This window comes from Rhinolophus sinicus, linkage group LG06 (genome assembly GCF_036562045.2).
Source record: "Rhinolophus sinicus isolate RSC01 linkage group LG06, ASM3656204v1, whole genome shotgun sequence".
NCBI lineage: Eukaryota > Metazoa > Chordata > Mammalia > Chiroptera > Rhinolophidae > Rhinolophus > Rhinolophus sinicus.
The window spans coordinates 131,867,741-131,890,340 of NC_133756.1; the positions used below are offsets into that span (position 1 = coordinate 131,867,741).

The 22,600-nt window shown below is 52.7% G+C and overlaps 1 protein-coding gene across 2 annotated transcripts in view; it reads left to right on the forward strand.

Annotated features, from left to right (window-relative positions):
* Nucleotides 1–22,600, forward strand: part of OTOG (otogelin) — a 73,642-nt gene that overhangs the window by 1,132 nt on the left and 49,910 nt on the right. For both annotated transcript variants that reach the window (XM_074336096.1, XM_074336095.1), the window contains 19 exons: nt 3,242–3,317; nt 4,210–4,302; nt 4,457–4,611; nt 5,887–6,005; nt 7,427–7,632; nt 8,451–8,581; nt 8,837–8,943; nt 9,347–9,456; nt 9,855–9,983; nt 10,842–10,950; nt 11,240–11,286; nt 11,742–11,887; nt 13,608–13,740; nt 14,630–14,807; nt 16,530–16,654; nt 17,563–17,775; nt 19,138–19,330; nt 20,909–20,983; nt 21,247–21,290. In XM_074336096.1, coding sequence (XP_074192197.1) covers nt 3,242–3,317; nt 4,210–4,302; nt 4,457–4,611; nt 5,887–6,005; nt 7,427–7,632; nt 8,451–8,581; nt 8,837–8,943; nt 9,347–9,456; nt 9,855–9,983; nt 10,842–10,950; nt 11,240–11,286; nt 11,742–11,887; nt 13,608–13,740; nt 14,630–14,807; nt 16,530–16,654; nt 17,563–17,775; nt 19,138–19,330; nt 20,909–20,983; nt 21,247–21,290 — 2,389 coding nt within the window. The remainder of the gene's footprint in view (nt 1–3,241; nt 3,318–4,209; nt 4,303–4,456; nt 4,612–5,886; nt 6,006–7,426; nt 7,633–8,450; nt 8,582–8,836; nt 8,944–9,346; nt 9,457–9,854; nt 9,984–10,841; nt 10,951–11,239; nt 11,287–11,741; nt 11,888–13,607; nt 13,741–14,629; nt 14,808–16,529; nt 16,655–17,562; nt 17,776–19,137; nt 19,331–20,908; nt 20,984–21,246; nt 21,291–22,600) is intronic.

Consider the following 22,600-nt stretch of genomic DNA (forward strand, 5'->3'; position numbering starts at 1 on the left):
AATCTCTTGGGGTCCTGTAGCTGACTCATTTTTTTTAAATTAGGGGAGTAGGGCACCAAAGCACTATCAGGAGACAGCGGGGCTCTCTCCCCACTCTAGTGTGAAAGTAGGAAGGTGAGAGTTTAGGAGAATGGAGTTCTCTTTTCCCTGTCTGGCTTGTGAAGGCCCTAAACCCTTTTAGAGGCCCCGCTCCATACCCTGAGCCCCAGCAATGCTGCCCTGAGAGGAGAGAAAAACTGGGCCACCTGGTGGGGTTTGCAAGGAAGGGTTGGATGAGAGGCAGAGCCCTGAGCTACCATCCTCTGAGTCTTGACCAGTCCCTGTTGCATACCCTCCTGGGGTCCTCTGTGCTTTTGAGAGAGGTGGTGGTTTGTTTTCTCTCTTTACCAAACTTCTTCGGTCTCTGGGTCAGGTAACTAAGGTTCTCTTTCTAATCCTGGCGTGCATTTGTCTCCTTTCTACAACCACAGACATGTTACAAATCCAGCCCACCTGCAGCCAGGCCCCTCCAAGTGTCTTGAGCCTCTCTTCACCCCTGGTGCCCTAGGAATCAGCTCTGGGTCGTCCCTTGTGCCAGCAGGTTGGGAGAACCATTTATAATAGGGAGCAATGTGTCCCAAATCCCTGCCCTTTGGAAATAGATATGAAGACCCCAAGGTAGGAGGGGGCACACTTATTCTCTAATGTGTGGATTATCTGGGGTTTTTATTTCTCACTTGCCCACTTTTGTAGTTCCCAAATTTTAGAATTACAGTCAGTTATAATTTGAGTTGAAAGATAATGTGGTCATTCTTTCATAGCTGGGGAAATCAAGGTTGGTGGATGACTTGCCAGGGTCCCCAGAGCAGGTGGAGCTGGGTCTCCTGGTGCAGTGACCTGTTCCCTGGCACCATGAATGCCCCACAGGACTCCAGAAATCCCTGTATTTCAATGAGGGAAATGATCCCCAGCACCTTTTCCCCTGGCGGCTTCCTTCCGTGCTGGACTCCAGGGTAACCCCACGCTTTTCCTTGGGAAGCATCTGACCCAGGGAACCCCCATAGGATTCTCACATTACTCCTGAGAGCAAATAAGGGGTTAGAATGGCCCTCTTTTAAGGTAACTGGAGTCGGGCATGGGGAATAATGCCATTCGCTAGAAAGTGAACCTGGGGACCCTGCAGGGGCTTCTGCCTGGAATACCCTCATTCATAAGGGTGGGGGGTTGTCCCAGACTAACAGCCGACCACCATTCATTTCAATGCTGCCTCATTCCTTTAGAGCTCAGCCTGTAGACGAGGGGTCCATGAACTTGGATGGGGGGAAATGCATCGTTATTTACAGGTCCCCAATCTAACGGAAATTTAGCATTCCCTGTGGTTATTACTATAGGCTACAAACCACAGCGTGTTAGCGGTGTCTGTCACCAATAGAAATCCCAGATCTTTCCTATCCCCGTTCAGTTGTGGGCATCTTTAGAGCTCACGGATGCCCACGACTTCAAAATTTGGGCAGTGATAATGCCTGCTTCTAAGTCTTGTTATTTAATGTATTAATAAAGAAGTACAAATATTATTATGTCACACATTTTGATAAAATATTTTCATAGCTATATTGCAATATATTTGATATCCTTTGTCATCTGATGTTTTATTTTAGGTATTTAGAGACATTGCTTTGAGAAGGAGCCCATAGTCTTCACTAGATTGTCAAAGATGTTCATAAAAATGATTAAGAACTTGCACTCTACACTGAAGACGAATCACTTAGACAGGATCTAAATTTTTCTTCAGAAAATGACCTTGACTCTTTGCAGCACAGGCTGTTTTAACCTTAGAACACCAATCTCAGAGGCTTTATGTGAGGTAGATGTGAGGAATGTAGAGACACAAAGACCAAGTTTAGTTCAGCTCTTCAGGGGTTAGGGGTCCTCAGTGTTGATTGTTTTCCCTGGCTGCTCTCTTTCTTTCCTGTAGTCTCTGAGGGCCAGTGAGGTGGAGTACGACCAGGGTAGGCAGCCTGACTCCTGGGGCTCAGCCGGGGTCTGCAGGGTAAGGAGAGGCAGGGAGGACCCAGGACCCAGGACCAAAGTGCCATGAGAACATTGAAACCTGGCCAAGAAGGGGCCAGTGACCTCCCAGGGGTCAGCTGGACAGTGAAGAGGGAGGGGATGAGTTCCGGGGGTTTAGGTGAAGAGACTCAGAGCAGCGGGTGGACTCGGGGACCAAGGGTTCTGAATCCTTTCTGTGTTCCGTGTCCTTTGCTGGAGGTTGGGGAGTAAGCTGGGAAAGCTGACAATGATGGAGGCAGGAATGAGACAAATACCCAGAATGTGGATTGTGCCTTGTTGGGCTTGTGAACGAGAATGTGAGCTCTCTGAGGGCAGGGACTTTGTACTGTTCATTGCCCCTGGCCCGGGGCTGGGCATATAGTTCTGGGAAGTTACCCAAATGGGGAGGTTGAGGGTCTGAGAGGGGAGGAGCCTGGTGTGCCCAGGGTCCCAGTGCCAGGTGGCATTAGACACCTCAGACTGGAGTTTTGCAAGGTCAGATGTCCCACTCAGCTAGCCATGTGGTGGCTGAACACACAGGACGTTTGGGACAGTCCTAATTTCAGGTGGTTTATGTCTGGAGAGGCCAAGTGTTGGGATTTGTGGTCTGGAAAAGAGGATTTCTTGGCCATGCTTTGCCTGTGTCCTCCTCAGGTCTGTGGTATCAGGGAGAATCCCGACTCAGAGCTGAGTTCTGAGGACTGTGGCTGGTGATCTGTGAGGCACTGTTTTTGCTCTTGTTGGAAGAGCCCAAAAGGTTGGGGTGAGGGATGGGGTGAGACGTTCCCCTGCCCTGGGGTGAGGGGCTGCCTTTGTTTCCTTGCTCTCCCTCATGTGGTTTCTGTGGTGAGGAGGAACTGTGTTTGTTCTCCAGACAAGGGGGTTTTGTGTTGGGCTGTGGAGGACACAGAAGTTTACTAGGGAGGGGAGGCTGGGGGATCCGGAAGCATAGAGGGGAGAGGGTGTGTTCAGGCCACCAAGATGCCACTTTGAAGGGTAAAAACCAGCCTTCTCTCCTCTGGGCCTAGGGCAGGCTTGAAAATTCTCCCTTCCATACCTCTCAGGGACGGGCCTGGGGAGGTGAAATGGCTGGGGCACCAAGGGGTATGGGGCCTGCCTCTCTCCAGGTGATGGATAGGAAAGGCTGTGACCTCCAGGAAGTCTGCCGTCCCTGAGGTCAGCTCTTGATCACATCTTCTTCCTTTTTTAAAAGGAGGCTGAAGCCCTGGATGCCTTGTCCATGTCTTCCTGGGAAAGGCGGCTCCATCGAGCCAAATGTGCACCGTCTTGTAAGTGGCCCCCTTCCTGTGGCATGTGGGCTGCGTGTGGGAGGCCTGTGAGGGCAGGATGGGGCTCCCCCCAGGCCTCCTGTGACCTCTTTTCCCCGCTTGGGGTTTCTTTCCACGTCCCTCAGCCCCGGCCTCCAACTTCACTCTGTGTTCTCCTTCCTGGCTGAGGAGAGATTCCTCTTCAGTGTCCTGTTCTTGTGACCACAGATGGCCCTGTGGCTTTCCGCTCTCACAGTGCCCACTCCAGGGAGATGGTGCTTCCTTGTTCAGTCGTCCTTTCCCTCTGCACGTCACCCTGTTTCTGTGGCCTCTTTCTGTGCTCCGTGGCATTCCCCTTCATCCTGTCCTGCGCCCGTGGCCACTCCTCTTACATCATGGCTCCGTTCCTCACACACTGCTCTGCTTTGTGGTGTCGACCTCCGCGGCCTTTCTCTCTACTGCATTCCAAGTGCGAGGAGGCCTTTCCGCCTCCCCTGGTTTATGTTGTGGCCTCTGCACTTATGGAACAGTGAGGAGGAGCAGTGCTTGAAGATCTCTGGCACCTTCTCTGCTACCCCGCGTGCTCCATAGCCTCTGCCTTGCCTGGGAGCCAGGAACTTGTAGTTGTGGTTGCTGAAGGCCCAGGTGGGGCTGGCCTGGGGGCCACTTGGTACATACTGAAGGAGGGTACTCTGAGACCCCATGTCACCTCCCTGCCAGGGGTGGGGCCGGGCAGTGGTATGAGGCACACTGTTTGTGCCCCCAGTAAGGCTAGCTCCTGAGGAATGCTGGGGCTGCCTGGGATGGGCATCTTGAGTTCCATGCAGCTCTGGGAGGGCCTGGTGCCCTGGCAGGAGGAGGGTGCTGTCAGTCTCGGCTTGATGGGGAGGCGCCTTTTGTGTCTCCTTTGCAGACTTGTTCTCCTGCTTCAACGGGGGTGAGTGCGTGCACCCAACCTTCTGTGACTGCAGACGCTTCAATGCCACTGGACCTCGTTGTCAGATGGGTGGGTCTGGGTTCCATCCCACCCTGGGAGGGGCCATGGGTTCAGGGAAAGCTGTGGGCCTGAGGCCCGGGGATCCTGGACTGGGGGGAACGGAGGTGGCCCTGCTCCGTGCCCACTACAGCCACACAGACAGGTTCTCTTTTCCCGGGCTTAGTGTACAATGCCGGCCCTGAGAGGGACAGCATCTGCCGGGCGTGGGGACAGTACCATGTGGAGACATTTGATGGCCTCTACTACTACCTGTCTGGGAAGGGCAGCTACACACTGGTGGGGAGCCATGAACCCGAGGGGCAGACCTTCTCAGTCCAGGTGAGGCCTCCTCTGCCCTGCCTGTCCAAGAAGGCTCCTCTAGGCCCTGGAGACTAGTGCCCCTCCTGTGTCAGGCGCAGACCTTCCACATGGCTGTCCTGGGGGGCATGCCCTGGATGGGCTGGGGACCCTGACCAGTCCTGCCCTCTCTGCCTTGGGATGTCACACATTAGCGTTTTTCATGACTGTGCCATTTCATGATGGATATGTTACAATTACTTAGACCTATGGGGTGCCACGCATTCATGGATTATGAAATCAACTTAATGAGTCACAACCAGCTTTAAGAAAAAAGAGAGAATAGAAAATAGAAGAATGCATTACACATTAACGGAGGAAATATTATTTTGTAAAGCTTTTGTTTTATTTGTATTTGTATATATTTGTATTTCTTACTGTGAGTCATGGTGAAAAAAGTTTGAAAAATATTTAATTAGACTATGGGATGGCTTTCACAGGTTCCACTTTTAGTTGAAGTGGCTCCAGCCTGCTTAACCACATTTAACAGTGATCTAGTGGAAGGTTCGGGAAGAGTTTCCACACTTGGACGAGAAAAATTTTCAGACTTTTCCCTAAGCTCTGGGAGCCTCATTCCCCTACCCCTCCTTGGGTTCTAGGGCCTTGGAGGTGTGAGCGCGGGGCAGAGGAGAGGTACATGTGACAGGCAGCACAGCAGTGACCTGTGTGCTATGTGTATGCAGGGAAGGGCTAGACTGTGCCCGCCAGGGTCATGGTGGGAGTGTGTGTTTATGGTGTGTGCATTGAGGGTACCCGGTGAGTAGATATATGAAGCGTGTGTGTTTTGTGTGTGTGTGTGTGTGTGTATGTGTGTGTGTGTGCATGCGCGCGCGCGCGCGCACGCTCACTTTGTATTCCTGTGAGATAGTGTGAGTGTATAACTGACTTTCAATCCGATGGGATAGTCTGAGATAGATAAACAAGAAACTCAGAAGCTGGGAGATGGCACAGTGTAAAGGAACCCTGGAATGTGAGCCATCAGGCCTGGGTTAGAATCCTGGCTGTGTGCGACTTTCATCACTTTACCTCTCTGTGCACCAGTTACCTCCTCTCTGAAATGCGGATCATCATGGCCCTGACCGTCCCGTGGTGTGGTGGGGACTGGGAGAGATGACAGAGGAAAGAGGACTGGGACCAAGTGGGCAGGCCACCAGCATTAGTGGGAGCTCAACACGGGGCTGCTGGGTCCAGAAGTGAAGGTCTGGGCCAGGTTGTGGCAGGAACGCCCCTGCACACTGGCCTCTGAAACCCACTCAGGTGCACAACGACCCGGGGTGCAGCTCCTCCCCCTACACCTGCTCCAGGTCTGTCAGCCTCTTCTTTGCGGGTGAGCAGGAGCTCCGTCTGGCCAAGGAGGTCACCCATGGAGGAGTGAGGTAACTATAACACCTTCTGCCTGGAGCGCTCCCACTCCCTTGCTGGTGGAGGGTAGGTGAGCACCTGCCATTCTCAAACCTAAAGGACATTGTTTCTGAGGGCAAACAGCAGGATTTCCACCATTAGGGCAGGAACATACTGGGTTTCTAATGGTCTGGGTTTGTAGAAAGATGAGTCCCTTGTGATTTTCTGGAGCTCTCAGGCCCTGTGGGTTTCCAGAGAGTGGGTTTTCAGACAAATAGCAGTTTTCCAAATAGCTAAGAGTGTACCACCAAAGCATACTTAATTTTTTTTCTTTTGCAATTAGAAGGAAATCTGTCCAAATGGATCATACACAGTTTCAGCCTCAGAGCAGAAACTGAGCATACTGTCACCCTTTTCTGATGACATAGGGTCATTCTGAATGTCACTTATCTGGTACATCAGGGATGCCTGGGGGACCATGCAAGGAATGAGGACTCTTTGTTCCCACACTAAATGGACTGTGGTTCTTTTTTTTTCTTTAGTTTCAGGTGTATAAAAGTATTTAATAGTTAGACATTTATACCCCTCACAAAGTGATAACCCCCCTCACCCAATCTACTACCCCTCTGACATCGCATACAACCATTACATTTCAGACTGTGGTTCTTGATGAAATCTTTCTTTCATCTCTACTGTCCTTTCCTTCCCTTGATGTCTGCTGTCACTTTATGTTGCTTATGGAGGAATGGGGGTCTCCCTGCAATGACCCTTCTCTCTATTCTGATTTTCTGCTTCAAATCTGGAAACTGGGTAACCAAGCTTTCTGGGGCTGAGTATAAAATTGAGGGCCCAAAGATTTCTCCAGTGAATACAAGGCTGGTACATGAATCTTTTGGTATCAGTTTGGTTGGGTAGACACTTTTGTTTTCCTTTCCTGATTTTCAGGTGGATTGAAAGTTGCCAAATCCCAGATTGGCTAAGATATACTGTACCAATAAAACTGGGAAAGTGGTCATGTTTGCTGCAGCCCCTTCTTTTCTTTCACTCTCAGTTGTCCTTCCCTCTTGGTCTTTTCTTTTCCCATTTCTTTCTTGCTCCCCATCAAATAAACAAATAAACAAAGTAGATGTCTGCTTATGACATCTTTCCTATTTAGGAGAAAGGAGCTGGCAAACTCAGGCATTCTAAGATTTATCCCTGCCAGGGAAATTGCAGTTTTTAAAAGCAATGCTAAAACTCTGAAGACAAAAGAATCTCTCAAATGATGGACTTCCATGTCCCCAAGAAGTAGGGGAGGAAAGGGGGTCTCAGATCCCATGGTACCAGTGGCGTGTGGACGAGGCAGGCGCTGTGGTCATGATGGTCCTGCAGGAAGGGCCTGGTGGGTCCTTTGGTGAAGGGACTAGGCTACTGGCTGTGGCATGGCAACTCTGGAGCTATGGGCTGTGTCCTGCAGGGTCCAACTGCCACATGCGATGGGGAGTGTGCGTCTGCAGCAGCTTGCTGGCTATGTCCTCGTGCGGCACCAGTCAGCCTTCACACTGGCCTGGGATGGCGCTTCAGCTGTCTACATCAAGATGAGCCCAGAGTTCCTGGGCTGGACCCATGGGCTGTGTGGGAACAACAACGCCGACGCCCAGGATGACCTGGTGACCAGTTATGGTGAGGTGCTGGTCAGGTGGCCCCTGGTGGGTTTTGGTGGGGGACAGGTTTGGTGGCAGGGGTGGAAAAGGCCTTGGGGCAGAAATCTGGGCTCATGGTACTAAAGTCTCAGTGGAAGGCCCGGGACCCCTTCCTACCAAATGTGTGGTCTCAGTCATGTTCTTAACAACTCGACCTGTTTCCTCCTCTGTAAAATTGTTATAATGAGAATGCCTACTAAGCCTGTGTGAGGATCTCCCAAGCACTTCGCTAGGTGGGATTGGCCTGCAAGGTGTGTGTGTGCGGGGGGAGGGACAGGGAGCAGAGTGCCCGAGAGCCAGGAAGAGAAAGCGCCCAGCTAGAGCTGAAGATCCCTAGGGAGAAGTGATCAGAGGAAAGGTGAAGGGTGCAGGGCCATGGTGACTCCGGCCCAAAGCAATGACACCCTTGAGCACCCATAACATACGAACACTACGTGCAACATCGCACGGAGTCCTTGCAATAATCTCATGGGGGGATTGTTTGCCTTATTTCACGCATGGGGAAACTGAGGCTCTTTGTCCAGGCTCATGTGCTGTTTGTTCTCTTTCGATTGGTGATGCCTCTCCTGAGTTTAGAGCAGTGAGGACCCACTGCAGGGTCTTGGCTATTATCACAAAACACCTTTCTCAGGAGAGTGGCCCCATGGGGAAATGCAGGTTAGGATGGGAGCTCAGGCGGGATTCTTGGACGCCTTGCTCACTGCTTGGCATCTCTTCATCTCCACCTGCCTTCCCTGAGAGCCCCCTGGGCCTCCTGCCCCCATCCCTACCTGTGGTCATGCCAGTTATCCCCTACAGGGAAGCTGACGGATGATGTGGCTGAGTTTGTGCACAGCTGGCAGGAGCTGGCCCCCAACCAGCCTCCAGGGCCCACAACCTTCTCCCTGCCTCGCCCACCGTGCCTGCAGCAGCGCCTGGGAGCCATGCAGGTCTGGACTGTGGGGAGATTCCCCCCTCCCTGGCTCCTTACCCCCCACCCTAGTGTCTGGCTTCGGTTGGTTTTCCGTCTATCTCTCGGAAAGTCACTGGCTGCAGGGCCTAGGGTTGTTGTGCCCATGGCCCCTCTCCTCTCCACCCTCCTCTTTCTCTCTCCTGGGCCCAAGTTGGGGTTCCATGTGGAGCTGGTGAAGTCAGAGGGCTATGCGTGGTCCTGCTGGCCCCCACCTCCAGCTCTCTTGCTCCAGGATGTGTATGACCGGTGTGAGGCCCTGCTGAGGCCCCCCTTTGATGCCTGCCATGCCTACGTCAGCCCTCTGCCCTTCACAGCCAGCTGTACCAGCGACCTCTGCCAGTGAGTGGGCAGCCAGGACTGGGGTGGTACAGGGTGGTGGGGAGACCTCTCCCAGTATTGGGATGGGGATCCACACATGGGCCACTGATAATCCCAGGCACTGACAGATATGCTTCCCAAAGCTCTGAAGTTCTTATCTGCATAGGTGGGACAGAACTTCCCTGTTCACTGAGGCCCAGAAATGGGGCCTGACACCCGCTGGGCCATACACGTCAGTGGCAATACCTGCAATAGAGCCCAGGTGTCCTGCCTCTAGTCTAGGGTTCTGTACATCTAGATGCCCTCCCTGGCTCCTTTTCCCCGCTGTGTGGAGAGGAGGGTACTCTGAGCCCTGGCTCAGCTGCGGGAGGGCTGGTGGCAGGTTGAGCCTTGCTTCAGTGTGACCCTCGGTTTCCTTGCACAGATCAGTGGGTGATGAAGCCACCTGGTGCCGGGCACTGGCAGAGTATGCCCGGGCATGTGCCCAGGCGGGGCGGCCCCTGCAGGGCTGGAGGACCCAGCTTCCGCAATGCAGTAGGTGTAGCCTGGTGGTGGGCACGGAGGGTTTCAGACAAGTGCTGTGCGGGGGCTTTGGGTGTCATTTTCACACCTCAGCTCAACATCCTGTCCTGCTCAGAACCACAGTTTTCAGAGCTTTAAGCCTTGAGGTCCCATCTGCATATGACAGATGGGGAAACTGAGGCTCAGAACAGAAGGGACTGGCCGAGAGCCACAGGAGTGAAATGAAGGTGGTTTTCAGAGCCTCCCAGGCTCTCTCCAATTTACTGCTCACCCAGTGTTCCCACTGGGACTAGGGGATCAGGAAAACCAAAGACCTCCCACCCCAGGGCCTGGGGTAGGGTCTGGGTCGGTCTTGGCAGAACTGGGACCAGTAAGGAGCTGATAGGCCAGCCTGCTCCCTTCCTCCCAAGCTGTGCACTGCCAGGAGAAGGACTTTATCTACAATGAGTGCATTGCCTGCTGCCCCGCCTCCTGCCAGTCCCGGGCATCCTGTGTGGACAGTGAGATCGCCTGTGTAGACGGCTGCTACTGCCCTGACGGTATGCTGGGGGTGGTCGCTGGCAGCACCTTCCTGGTCTGGCACGGATGGGCATGAAGCAAGGGCTCACGGGATGCCTGTTTGTGGAATGAATGAAGGAAGGAGCAAACAACTAATCAGTGAATAAATGAGTGAATGGCTTCAGGGAGGGGAGGGTGAGCACAGAACTGCGGCGCTTGAGAAGTTCATAAGGGTATTTCATTTCATCGGGACTGAGCTTTTTAAGGTGTGTAGTCGAGGACAAGTCATTCATTCATTCATTCATTCATCATGATACATTTGTTTCAATATCCATCCACATACTGTTTTTCACTGTGTATAACTTTGTAGCACATCTATAGTGGGCAGGTCACTCGACTAGGCAGGGGGTTGGGATAAAAAAAATATAAAGACACATCATTGATTTAGGGATCAGAATCTAGCCGCAGTGATAAAACACCTACATATGACTCTAGTCTAAGGCACAGTGTGGTGAGGACCAGCTCAGGGGTTCAGACAAGAAGAGATACAGGAATTCAGCTGGGGGACAGATGTCAGGAAGGCTTCCTGGAAGAGCTGGTACCTAAGCTGGTTCTAGATACAGTGACAGGCTTTCCAGGGGTGGAGAGGAGACACTAGTCTGTATGCAGGTTATTTGGGGTGGGTGGTCCTCTGAACAAAGTTCTGGAGGTGGGATTATTTGCACAGTGGGGAGTCAGATTTGGCCTGAGCCAAGGATTTATACAGGAGAAAGTTTGCCGGTGGGATCAGTGGTGAAAGAGCTTGGATGAGGGGATCCTTATCACAGGCCCTGGGGAGCCATGAAAGGTCTGTGAACAAGAGCAGAAGCGAGTTAAGTGGGCCTTTGCTGTCACCCTAGGGCTGATCTTCGAGGATGGGGGCTGTGTAGCACCAGCTGAGTGTCCCTGTGAGTTCCACGGGACCCTGTACCCAACTGGCTCTGTGGTGAAAGAAGACTGCAATGCCTGGTCTGTGTTCACTGCTGGGGGCTGCGGGGGAGGCAGTGACTTCCAGGGCTTTCCATCAGGGCTGCCCATCTGGGGTCTGGGAGCCCCAGACTACGTGGGGGCACTCACTCGGCATTTCTGAGTCACAGGAGATCTCATGAGCCCTAATCCATGGGCGGAATCTCCAGCACCCATTTTAGAGATGAGAAGACTGAGGGCTGGGGGGCAGGAGCTCTGTGGACCCTGGCATCCTCCAGCATTCTCTCCGGCGTGGAGGGGTGAACCCCTGCCTCTTTGGTCTCTGTTTCAGCACATGCACTGCGGGCAAGTGGGAGTGCAGCACATCTATCTGCCCAGGTACGACTGACCCCCACCTTCCTCTAGTCTCATAGCTTTGGGGGTAGGGAAGCTCTGGGAGCTATGTGTGCTGGTGGGGTGTGGGGTGCTCACTCAGTTCCTTTGTGTTGGCCTGCCTCCCGTTGTTTCCTCAGAGCTGCTTTGCCTGATTCAGTGATTGCCCCACTCCCCATTTTTCATGGGGTTCTGTGTATCTAAGGGCCTTCCTGAGCTTGAAGGGCTTGGACCAAAACTGGTCTCCAAGCTCAGAGCCTGGTCTCCTGTCAGAGGGAGATGCCCAGGGTGGGCTTGTCTTCCCAGTGACCAGGGCTTTCAAAGGGCAGGCCAGGGCTCCAAACACTGCCCTGATCCCTGAGGACAGGGTGCTTGCCTCCCCCTCCTGCTCAGACCTGCAGGGCAGAGGCAGGCCCCGTGGGGCAGCTCCCATGGGTCAGCCACCTTTCTCTGCCCCTCAGCCGAGTGTTCAGTGACGGGCGACATCCACTTCACCACTTTTGACGGCCGCCGGTACACCTTCCCTGCCACATGTCAGTACATCCTAGCCAAGAGCCGCTCCTCAGGCACCTTCACAGTGACACTGCAGAATGCCCCGTGTGGCCTGGTAAGGGCCAGGGACCCCAGTCCCCATTCAGCCAGCCACCCCAGCTCTCTGCCCCCTAGAGAGGCTGGGGCTTTAGGGCAGGGCCCCAGGTCTTTCTGCAGCCCGCTCACCCTGTTGTCTATTCTTTCTGGGCAGAGCCAGGGGCAGGAACTGGGTTCTGGCTCTAGATCACCTGAGAGTCACTTCCCTTTCCTGGGCGTCAGTGTTTTAAAAAAATCTCTAACATGGCTCTAATTCAACTTCATATTCTCTGCTTCTTTGGATTGCATCTTCAACACTCTGTATTCATTCATTCGTTCATTCATTCATGCATTCATTCATTCATTCATCAAATACTTAACATCTACTTGTGCCAGAAGCTGTGTCGGGTCTTGGAAATTGGGATGAATTAGACCTGGCTCTGCCCTCCTGGGCCTTACAGTTTGGTGGGTGATGCAGACAAGTGACCCCATAACTCATTCTGTTATAGGATCTGTGACAACATGGAGAATACAAGGTAAATCTCCATGGAGGAACTTGCTTTGTTGTTTTCTCCGGACAGTAGGAGGGAGTGGATCAGGAAAAGCTTCTTAGAGGAAGTGACCCCTGAGCTGTATCAGCTCTGCCTAAGCTGGTCCCTGCTACCTCTGGAACTTTATCTTAAACCACTTAGCCCAGTGGGCTCTGCCCCTCTGATCTTTTATGTCCTTGAATGCATGAAATGCCTTCGTCAGGGAACTTTGTTCAGGCTCTTCTCTCTGCCTGGATGTCGCCCTCCTCTTCTCCCTTTGCACAGCTAGCTTATGCAATCTTTAGATCTCAGTTCAAATGTCACTTTTTTCCTGTGCTTCAGTTTTCTGATCTGCAAAATGGGGTTATTAGTAGTTCTTACTGAATAGGATTGCTCTGAGGAATCAGTGACTAAATATATATGTATAAAATTAGAACAGTGCCTGAACGTCGGAACTCTGTATTAAAGTTAGCTGTTATTATTACAAGTTGTGGCATTGAGAGTTGTAGTATATTATGATTATTTTTACTTTATTATCATCTTTCCTACCTCTGCCGATTAAGTCCTAGCACCCTGCACTGTTGGCACACTGATCACAATTATCATAAACAACTTTGTAATTCCTTATTTACTGTCTGTGTCCCACGCGGATATGTGCTCTCCATGGGGGCAGGGACTGTATCTGTCATCACTATACGGTTGTGAATGTCTGCCTGTGGGAGGTACAAACGGGCTCAATGTGTACTACCCATTTCAGAGATGAGAACCTGAGGCTCAGAAAATATTAGCTCCTTTCCTGCCTGCCTGCGAGTGGGGCCTGATACTCTGCAGGATGTGACATGCGGAAAGAGCTGTAGAAACACCCATAAAAGATGAGATTCAAGTCCTGGCTTGCAGTCGAGTGCAGAGGCCAGTGTTTCTGAGCTAGCCTCTGGGCCATCCAAACTCCATCTCTATTCTGTGTCACAGACAGCCTGAGAGTTGACTATTGTATTTATTTGCATTATGCCACCTCTGCCACTAACTTTCTGCAATCTGAGACTCTGCCTTCCCATTCCCCAGATGAAGGCATGTGGTTAGAGGACTGCTAATGCCCTTTGGGGCTCTGTCCCTACCAGGAGCCTGTCCCTGGCCTCAGACTGCACTCGAGCCCTTGTTCCTGGAGGGCTCTGTTGGGACCAGCAGGATGGAGAGACTAATGCTGCCCCATGGGCCTTCTTGTCTGTCCAGAATCAGGATGGAGTCTGTGTCCAGTCTGTGTCAGTGATTCTGCATCAGGACCCTCGGAGGCAGGTGACCCTGACCCAAGCGGGGGATGTCCTTCTGTTTGACCAGTACAAGGTCACCCCACCCTACACTGACGGTATGGCTTTGGTGGATGAGATCTGGATGGGAGCTGGCTGCCCAGGCTCCTCTGGCCAAACACACTGCCACACGGCCAGGCGCTCATGTTCTATTCTAGTTCTGAGTGGTTCAGCCAGGGGCCTGCTCCCTGGAACATGGACTCTGGACTTGAAAAGTAGTCTTTGTCCCCACCCCAACATGACAATAGGCGGCATCGCAGTATGATGGCTTCTCCTACTCTTAATATACGAATGGAGCTGTTTTGCATCCCTACTGTCACTGTTTATTAATTACTTATTATACTATCTTGATTCCACAAGGGATTTGTGGTTGTTCATGGGAAGCACATCTAACAAATATGGCAAAACTATTAAGAAATAAAATAGCATCAGAAAAAATTCAAAAGGAAAAAAAAAGGGGGGCTTATGATTGAGAGGAGTGGCGATTCAAGGGGGGGGTGAAGAGGCCAAGGAAGTACAGCCACGAGGGTATAAAAATCACTAGAGTTGAATCTAAAATTTTAAATTGCTACAATTGAATCTAAAATCACATTGTGAGTTTCCTGGTGGCCATGGGGAAAAGCATGGGTAGTAACAGAATTCTCCTTTGCTAGAGAAGGAAACATACCGGTTCCATAGGGAGGCAAAGCTTTAATTGGCACTTGAGGCTAAAAGAAATTTTTCAGCGTACCATGGTAGGTTATTCCTGGATCCCGATTTCATCATTGAACGGGATTTCCTCAAGGCTCCCCAAGCCATCTGCTGTGCAAGGCTTCACTCTGGGTTGGGTATGGGGGTCAGAGGAGACCACCCAGGTGGTGATGGTGGTGGTGGTGGTGGTGGTGGTGGTGGTGGGTGGGGTGCTCACTGGCTGAACTTCTTACACCCTCCTTCCGGTTCTGTGCCCAGACGCCTTTGAGATCCGGAGGCTGTCCTCCGTGTTCCTGCGTGTGCGGACCAACGTGGGCGTGCGCGTGCTCTACGACCGCGAAGGCCTGCGGCTCTACCTGCAGGTGGACCAGAGATGGGTGGAGGACACCGTGGGCCTCTGTGGCACCTTCAACGGCAACACGCAGGATGACTTCCTGTATGTGTCCCTGCCTGGGAGCAGGAAGGCGGGGGGAGGGGGAGGGAATGGGTCCCGTAGGGCCTGGGATCCAGAAGTGCCGCCCAAAACCATCTCCCAAACTCCCATGGGCTCTCACTGTGCCTGACATTCGCCGCTGGTTGTTTATTTCTCCACGTTTAAATTTAAGTATGTTTCTTTAAGGCACTAGTTCACAGTCTTCTCTGCAGAAGACTCACCTGCGGTGCTTGTTAAAATGCTGCCTCCTGGGTCCCACTCCTTAAGAATCTGAGTTAAGTTGGGGTCCAAGAATCTCATTTTTAATAAGCGCCACTGCAGTTCTAGAATATGAGGTCCATGGACCATACCTTGAGAAATGCCGTTTTATAGTGAAGGCTTAACATTGGTGGACCTGAGGCTGGGTTTCATAGGGCTCCTGGTGGTTTGCTTTAATTGACTGTGAACACCTTTAGATGAGTGTAAAGCCCCAGGGAGCCGGTGATGCCAAAACGCCTGCTTTCTGTCCCAGCAGGCCAATGTAACCCATCACCTTCCGTGTCTGGCGCTTGAGGTTTGCACCCGGCCAGATTCTCAATATTCAGGGCAGGGCTCAATATTCAGTGGAGGTGGGGCAGTGTGTTTCCCATGGACTGACTGCGAGTTGAGAGAGAGACTCTTTGGGCCTGGACACAGTTTAGGAACTTGGGAGGGGACAGGAGTCAGACCTTCCAGAACCAGAACACAGAGTTGATCTTGAAGGCTGCAGGTCCTGTGCAGTCCTTCGTTACATGCATCTGGTGATGCAGGAGGAAACATGGAGGCTTTCTTTAGCCAGAAATGAGAATTCAGATTTGTTCAGAAAAACGAGAACAAGAAAAAGCTGAGAGCTTTTCAGTGCACATACATTTAAAAATGTAGCACATTTCTCTGTCTTGCCTGGTGGGGCTGATGTTAGGGCAGCTGCAGGGAGGGGGGCAGACCTTGGATGAGTATGTGGGTGGCTTGCCACCCTCCTACATGTGAACCCTGGACGGAGATACTGCTCTGTGTAACCTGAGTGCTCTGACTACCCTGGAGCAGTAATGTGGGTGTGGTGGGTGCCAGACACAGCCTGCCCCCCGTGAATGCTGTGAGTTCTCTCCATTCTATCATCTACTGGTGATGTTCAGGAAACATGCTTCTTCCCCTTCCTCTTTTTATTGCCCCCCCCCACCTCCCCGTGACTATCTCCTGCCTAGAGAGAAAGGGAGGGCAAAGGAGTTTTCAGGAACTGCCCTTGGGGAAGGAAGTAGAAAGTCAGCCAGTGAAGTTTGATTCAGGATGTTACTCTTTCTTTCTGATGTGAAGCTCTGGAGGTGGATGGTGAAAGTGCCACAGTGTGTGGCCCAATTTGAGTCCCTTTGGAGCCTGTTAAATGTGGAGTGGTGTGTGTGTGTGTGTGTGTGTGTGTGTGTGTGTGTGTGAACACACAGCCATAATGACCTGTGTTTGAATGTGGCTGTGTAGACCCCTTGGCTGTTTGCAGGTCTGACATGTATCTATGCTCTGTATGTATATGTGTTGAAGGTGTGTGCAAGGGGTGTATATGGGTCTATGGTGTTACACGTAGGGTGGGTACATGTGTGCCTCCGAGTGTGTATGCTCATGCTTGGTCATGCGCGGGCAAGGGCTTACCTGGGTGTATGCGGGATGGTCACCTGGGTCCACATAAGGCGTGTGTGAATGTGGCTGTCATCCCTGCAGGTCCCCGGTGGGTGTGCCCGAGGGCACCCCGCAACTCTTTGGCAATTCTTGGAAAACACTGTCTGCTTGCTCCTCGCTGGTCCCTGGCTCCCCACTGGACCCCTGTGACGTGCACCTGCAAGCTGGTGAGGTGGCGGGGGTGGGGGAGAGCAGGAGTGGGGAGGCGTGAGACTGGTTTGGGAGAGGCGATGAGAACTCGGGGCGTAGGATGCTGGTGGGATTGGGTAGGAGTGTAAGGAAAGGAGGAGCTGCGGGGAGGGGCCTGGGGTTCCCTCCTGGTGAGGGTTAGGGTTAGACAGGAAGCTGCATGGTCTACCAGTCTCAGGTACACACACGTTTGTACTGGCTGCCCCGTCTCAGGGCAAAAGCCCAAGTCCTCTCAGGGGCCTCACCAGGCCTTGCATCCGCGGCCCGTCCTCCTCCCTCTGCCCTCCACTCTGCTCCAGCCCCATGGCCTCCTTGCTCTTCCGCCCACACAGCCAGGTCTGTTCTCCTCTCCAGGCCTTGGCATGTGCCGTTCCCTTGGCCTGGAATGCTCTTCCCTTAGTACACACATCTCACTGCCTCACCTCTCCAAGGTTTTTGCTCAAACATCCTCTTCCTACTGAGGCCTTTCTGACCACCTGATTTAAAATTGCAATTGTCCCTCTTGCCCCACCTTGCAATGCCTATCCTCCTTCCTAGCTTTCTCTCTCCGAGTAGTCACCTTCGACTTTTCTATATAAATTATTCAGTGACGGTCTCCTCTGACCAGAAGGTAAGCTCCACAAGCGCAGAGATTTTTACTGTTTTGTTCACTCCTGTGTGTCCTTCTAGCAGATGGATTCATGCCTGGCACAAGGTGGAATGCATTACATGAGTGCATGTACACATGTGTATACACACACACACACACACACACACACACACACACACACACACACACACAGAGCAATGTACACGGTCCCCTGAGCTGTGGGGAGGGAGGAAGGGGCTGGGTCTGGGGAACCTGGCAAACCAGGCCCCGGCCTCACCGCTGTGCTTCGGTCTCCAGCCTCCTATGCGGTGCAGTCCTGCAGCGTGCTCACTGGGGAGCTGTTTGCGCCCTGCTCTGTGTACCTGAGCCCCGTGCCCTACTTTGAGCAGTGCCGTCGGGATGCCTGCCGCTGCGGGCAGCCCTGCCTGTGTGCCACACTGGCTCACTACGCCCGCTTGTGCCGGCACCACGGGCTCCCCATTGACTTCCGTGCCCGCCTGCCAGCCTGTGGTGAGTGCCCCACACTTTTGCACCATGTGAGGGCAGCTGGAGGAGCCTGAGCTTCAGACCTGAGTGTCCACCTGTCCCCTTACACTATTCTCCAGCCTAACACCCCTGCCTCACAAACTGTTTCTCTACTTCTGCCAAGGGCCCCTGATCCCTTGGTCACCAAGGCCTGATACCTGGGATATGTGACACATGACTACTTCTGTCTTAGCCTCACCTCCAGCCCTTCTCCAAGTTCTGTCAGTCCTATCAACCCCAAATGTACCCATTTCTCACCACTGCCATCGCCATCACTCTGATCAGAGCTAAAAGCCCACTGGCTCTGTGGCCCTCGGGTGCACATGTGGCTCAGGGGGCATGAGCTGGCCCCTACCCACCACTCACCCATGCTGGTCCATACACCGACCCATGTCTTAGTTGTCTCTGTGTCCCCAGGCCCAGCATAGAAACCCACTCTCAGTAAGCTTTTAGAAAATGTTCGTTGAATAAATGAAAAAGTCATAGTGCTGGGAGTCAGGAGGCCTGAGTTTTATTCTAGCCCTGTAGGGAATTGCTGTGTGTCCTGGCAAGGCCCTGCCCTTCTCTGAGCCAAAGTTTCTTCACAGGCGATGGGATAGGACCAGTGGTTCTTAACCTTGGCTGCACATTAGACTTGCCATGGGAATTTTTCTGAAAATGCACGTATCTGGACCACATCCAGTATCAATGAAAACAACATATCTGGCATTGGGGTCCAGGCATCAGCATTTTTAAATGCTCCCCAGGTGGCTTTGATGAGCAGCCTGAGCAAGAACGACCGAGCTTGACAGTCTCAGTGCATCTACTGGCTTTGACAGGGTATGGGTGGCCCCAGGGGAGTGGCCAGTGGCCAGATAAGGAGAGGGCAGTCTGGACAAAGGGCCTCAAGAGGCTGCTAGAGGGGCACAATCTTTGCAGCCCATGTATGACAGCGTGGAAGTGAGAGGGGTGGAAGTCTGTGTATATTTACATACCTGTACGTGTGTGAATCTGTGTGGGAATGATGGGGCGGGTGCAGAGCTGTCAGGGGAAGATAACCTCCCCCCCTCCCCCAGTTTCACTACCTAAGAATGCCCTGGAGAGAAAAGCAAGCACCAGTGGCCGCGTCCAGGCTGAATTTGGGGGGCGGGGCAGTCCTGGGTCTCTGCCATTCTGGTGTTGTGGGAGACAGTGGGACTCTGAAGTCAGACTGGGTTCAAATCCCAACTTGGACCTTTACCTGCTGTGTGATCTTGAGCGAATGTCTCAACTTCTCTGGTTCTCAGTTCTCCTCATCAGGATGATGACCCCAACCCCACACAGTTGTGGGGTGAGGGAAACAAAGCACAGTTCTATTTCTCACTACAGCACTGTCCTGTAAGGCCACCAAGGAGTATAGCCCCTGCGTGGCCCCATGTGGACAAACCTGCCAGGACCTGGCCAGGCCTGAGGCCTGTAGAGTTGATGATGGTGGTGACTTCAGCGAGGATGAGTGTGTGGAGGGCTGTGCCTGCCCACCAGACACCTATCTGGACACCCAGGCTGACCTCTGTGTCCCCAGGTGAGCAGGCTGGCTTGACCACTGTGTCAGGTGGGTAGGAGGCCGGGGGTCTTCAGGGCATCTGAGACTGGGGTGCCTGACTGGCCTCTCATGGCCCTCCTTCATTTCACAGTCGCAGGGCAGACCTTGGAGGTGAGGTGGGTAGGTGGGTGGCTCCCTCCTCTGGACCCCCTCCCAGGCCTCTCTCCTCCGCTCTGGCTCTTCAGGCCACTCCAGTCTGGCTTCCCCATAAGACAGAACAGCCCCACAGAACCAAGAGGGTCTCTCTCCTCCCCTGCCCTTCTATAAATATTTATTGGCCTCCTAGAATGTTCCAGACATTTCTAGTCCCTCGGATTTTAGCAGCGAACAGAACAGAATCCTGCCTTCACGGAGCTCACATTCTAGATGATGACACAGATCACAAATAAATACAGACCCTTTATGAGTCTGGTGGTAATAAGAGCTATAAAGCCAAATAAAGCAGAGTGAGAATAGGAGTCCGTGGGGTGGGGAGGGTTTACTATTATGTCACAGGAGCTGAGCATGGAAGGAAAGCCTTTCTGATGAGATGACATTTGAATAGAGGGAAGTGAGGGAAGAGTGCTCTAGGCAGAGGGGACAGGGGACAGCCAGTGTGGCTGGAAGGCAGAGTGTGAGGGGAGGTGGGAGGTGATGACCTCACAGGATCCCAGGGCTGACCGACAAAGCCCTTGGTCCCCTCCAGGCCTGTTTCTCCATCTGTAAAGCAGTATCATATTCAACTGAGTGATGGCTTTTTGGAGGGTATATTGGAATCACCGAGAGGCCTTTTCAAACTACAGAACCTTCCCTTGAGATCCAGACATATGTCCTGCCCCCCAACCCTTGATGTTGAGTATTGCCAACAAGGGGAGCCTCTGTAGGTTATATGGGGGTGTGGGGGACTGGAGAAGAAGAAGGTGGTTGAGAAGCCCTGGGGTTGGATGAGTGCAGATGTCCCTTCCAGCCCTCAATTGCTCTACTCTAAGGCCTGCACTTGGCCATAAGTGTCAAGTGCTGTGGGAGGTGTGTGAGGAGGAAACAGTCTTTGCCCTCCGATGACCTACAGCGAGGAACCGAAAGACAGCATAAGGATCTCTGCCTTACAGAAACCCTGTGAGGAACAGATGAACGTGACATGTTTGGAGGGCTTAGCCTGGTGTGGAAAATATTTAACAACCGCTATGGCATAAGCACCGAGCAATCAGAACTGATGCTGAGTGTGTATGACCATTACAAGAATATGCGCCCTGTCCCACCATGGCACAGGTTCAGGAAGTGTGGCCCTCCTCGTACAGTCCAAATGAGGTTGGCTTTCGAAGCGTACAGAGACCAGTGAGCCTGTCCTTGTCCAGGCTTGGCGGAGGCTCTCAAATCTGGGACCCAGCTGTGGCCTTTTTCCCTGGTGCCAGGCTGGCTTCCCCACTCCCTGGACATGTGTCACATGTCACAGGAGATGCCATTACTTTCTTCTGTGTCCTTATGCCCCTGGCTGGCTGAGTAGTGGGTTCCTGGCCTTGTCTGTCCCTGCCCCAGCCCCCGAGTTGGCTCACTTTTCTCTGTTCCTTGGTTTTATAGGAACCAATGCTCCTGCCACTTTCAAGGAGTGGACTATCCACCTGGAGACAGCGATATCCCGTCTCTGGGCCACTGGTGAGCTCCCTACATAGCAGTGTTACTGTCCTCTCTTTAAATGGAAGTTGCTGCCTGAAGAAAGTGTGTCTGAGCAGAACTTTCCATGAAGTGGCACCCACCCTCCTCTGCACCTCTCCTAGGGAGCTAGGGGCAGGAGTAGGGATATCAGTCTGAACCCTGCATGGACCTGAGGGCAGGGACTTGGGGTTCTGTATCTGGGCTCTGCAGTGACTGGGTCGGCTGACTCCAATCCCACCCCCACCCACCCCCTCTCTCTGCAGCCACTGCAAAGATGGAGTCATGAGCTGTGACAGCAGAGCCCCAGGTAAGGGTGGCTGGAACACAGGGGGGCTCTTCTGGCTCTTCCCCATGGTAAGGGGGTTATGGAGAGGTGAGTGGGAGCTCAAGGACAGATCAGGAGGGGGAGAGCCCAGCCCAGATCCTGCCCTACACTGAGCCTCCTGGATTTCTTGCCCTCTTGGGAAAGGCTCCAGCTTGGAAGGTGGCGTCCAGATATCTTGTCCCAGCCTTAGCCCCGCCCTGGTGGCTGTCCCTCCTCCTTCTTGGGAAGGAGAAGCTGAGACTCTGTCTCCCCCAGGGGCAAGTGGCTGGGTGTCTAGACAGTCCCTTGACCTCCCCTGGGTCCTGAATTTCCTTGGTCTGAGCTGTCACATACCTACTGAGGCTGACTCTCTGCCTAGCCAAGTGCAGGACGTGGGGGGTCACAGAGATGGAGACGATAGCCTGGCCTTGGAGACTCTCCCAGGCAATAGAAATGGGGGTGGGGTGGGCTGGCATGGTGGTCTGTCAGCCTGGGAGGGGCTTGGAGGTGGCAGAGCAAGGACCTGGAACATTCAGGGAGGGCTTCCTGGTGAGGAGGCTGCTAAGGATAGAGACTGCCAGAAGGGATCAGAGAATAATTCCATGGCAGGTGGCAAAGAGCAGGGCTTCCAGAGTCAGGCAGCCCTGGGTTCAAACCCTGCCAGCACTCACTAGCTGGGCAGTCCTTAGTAACTAATTTTACCCCTCTGAGCTTTCGTTAACTCTTCTACACAACCTAGATTCCTACGTTCTCTCCATGTTTCATGTATATTCCTGGAAGTATTTTCCTTCTGTTGTTTCTGGCTTCAGATTTCTGCCTCTTTGGGACTTTCCTTTCATCTCCTGTGGCTTTTCCTTTCTCTCTGATCCGTCTCATTCTGGGCATGAAACTCAGTTCCCTTTTATTGATTTCCCAAAAATAGATCACTCACACAGGTGTGAGTGTGCCAATTTGACTGAAGGCTCAAGGAGAGAGTGGGTTTATGTCACAGAAATACAGGTAATGGGAAACTGACTTCCTGTTGTTAGAAGTCCTCTGGTTGCCCTGCCGTGCTGCGTGGCCACCTAACTTGTGCCCCTCTCCTCGTCCCCCTGGGGCACTTTCTCTCACTTCATGATGAAGTGGCTTCTCTCCATTATATGGGAAAATGGGGGATAAGAATACCTCACAGGTATTCTTACGAAAGGATTTGCAGGATTAACTACGAAAATGCATGTGAAATGCCTGGAACAGTACCTGGTAGCTGTGGTGGTTGTCCTGTTGTGTGACAGCACACATCCCTCCCTCCCCCTGTGATGTGCATCTGGGAACCC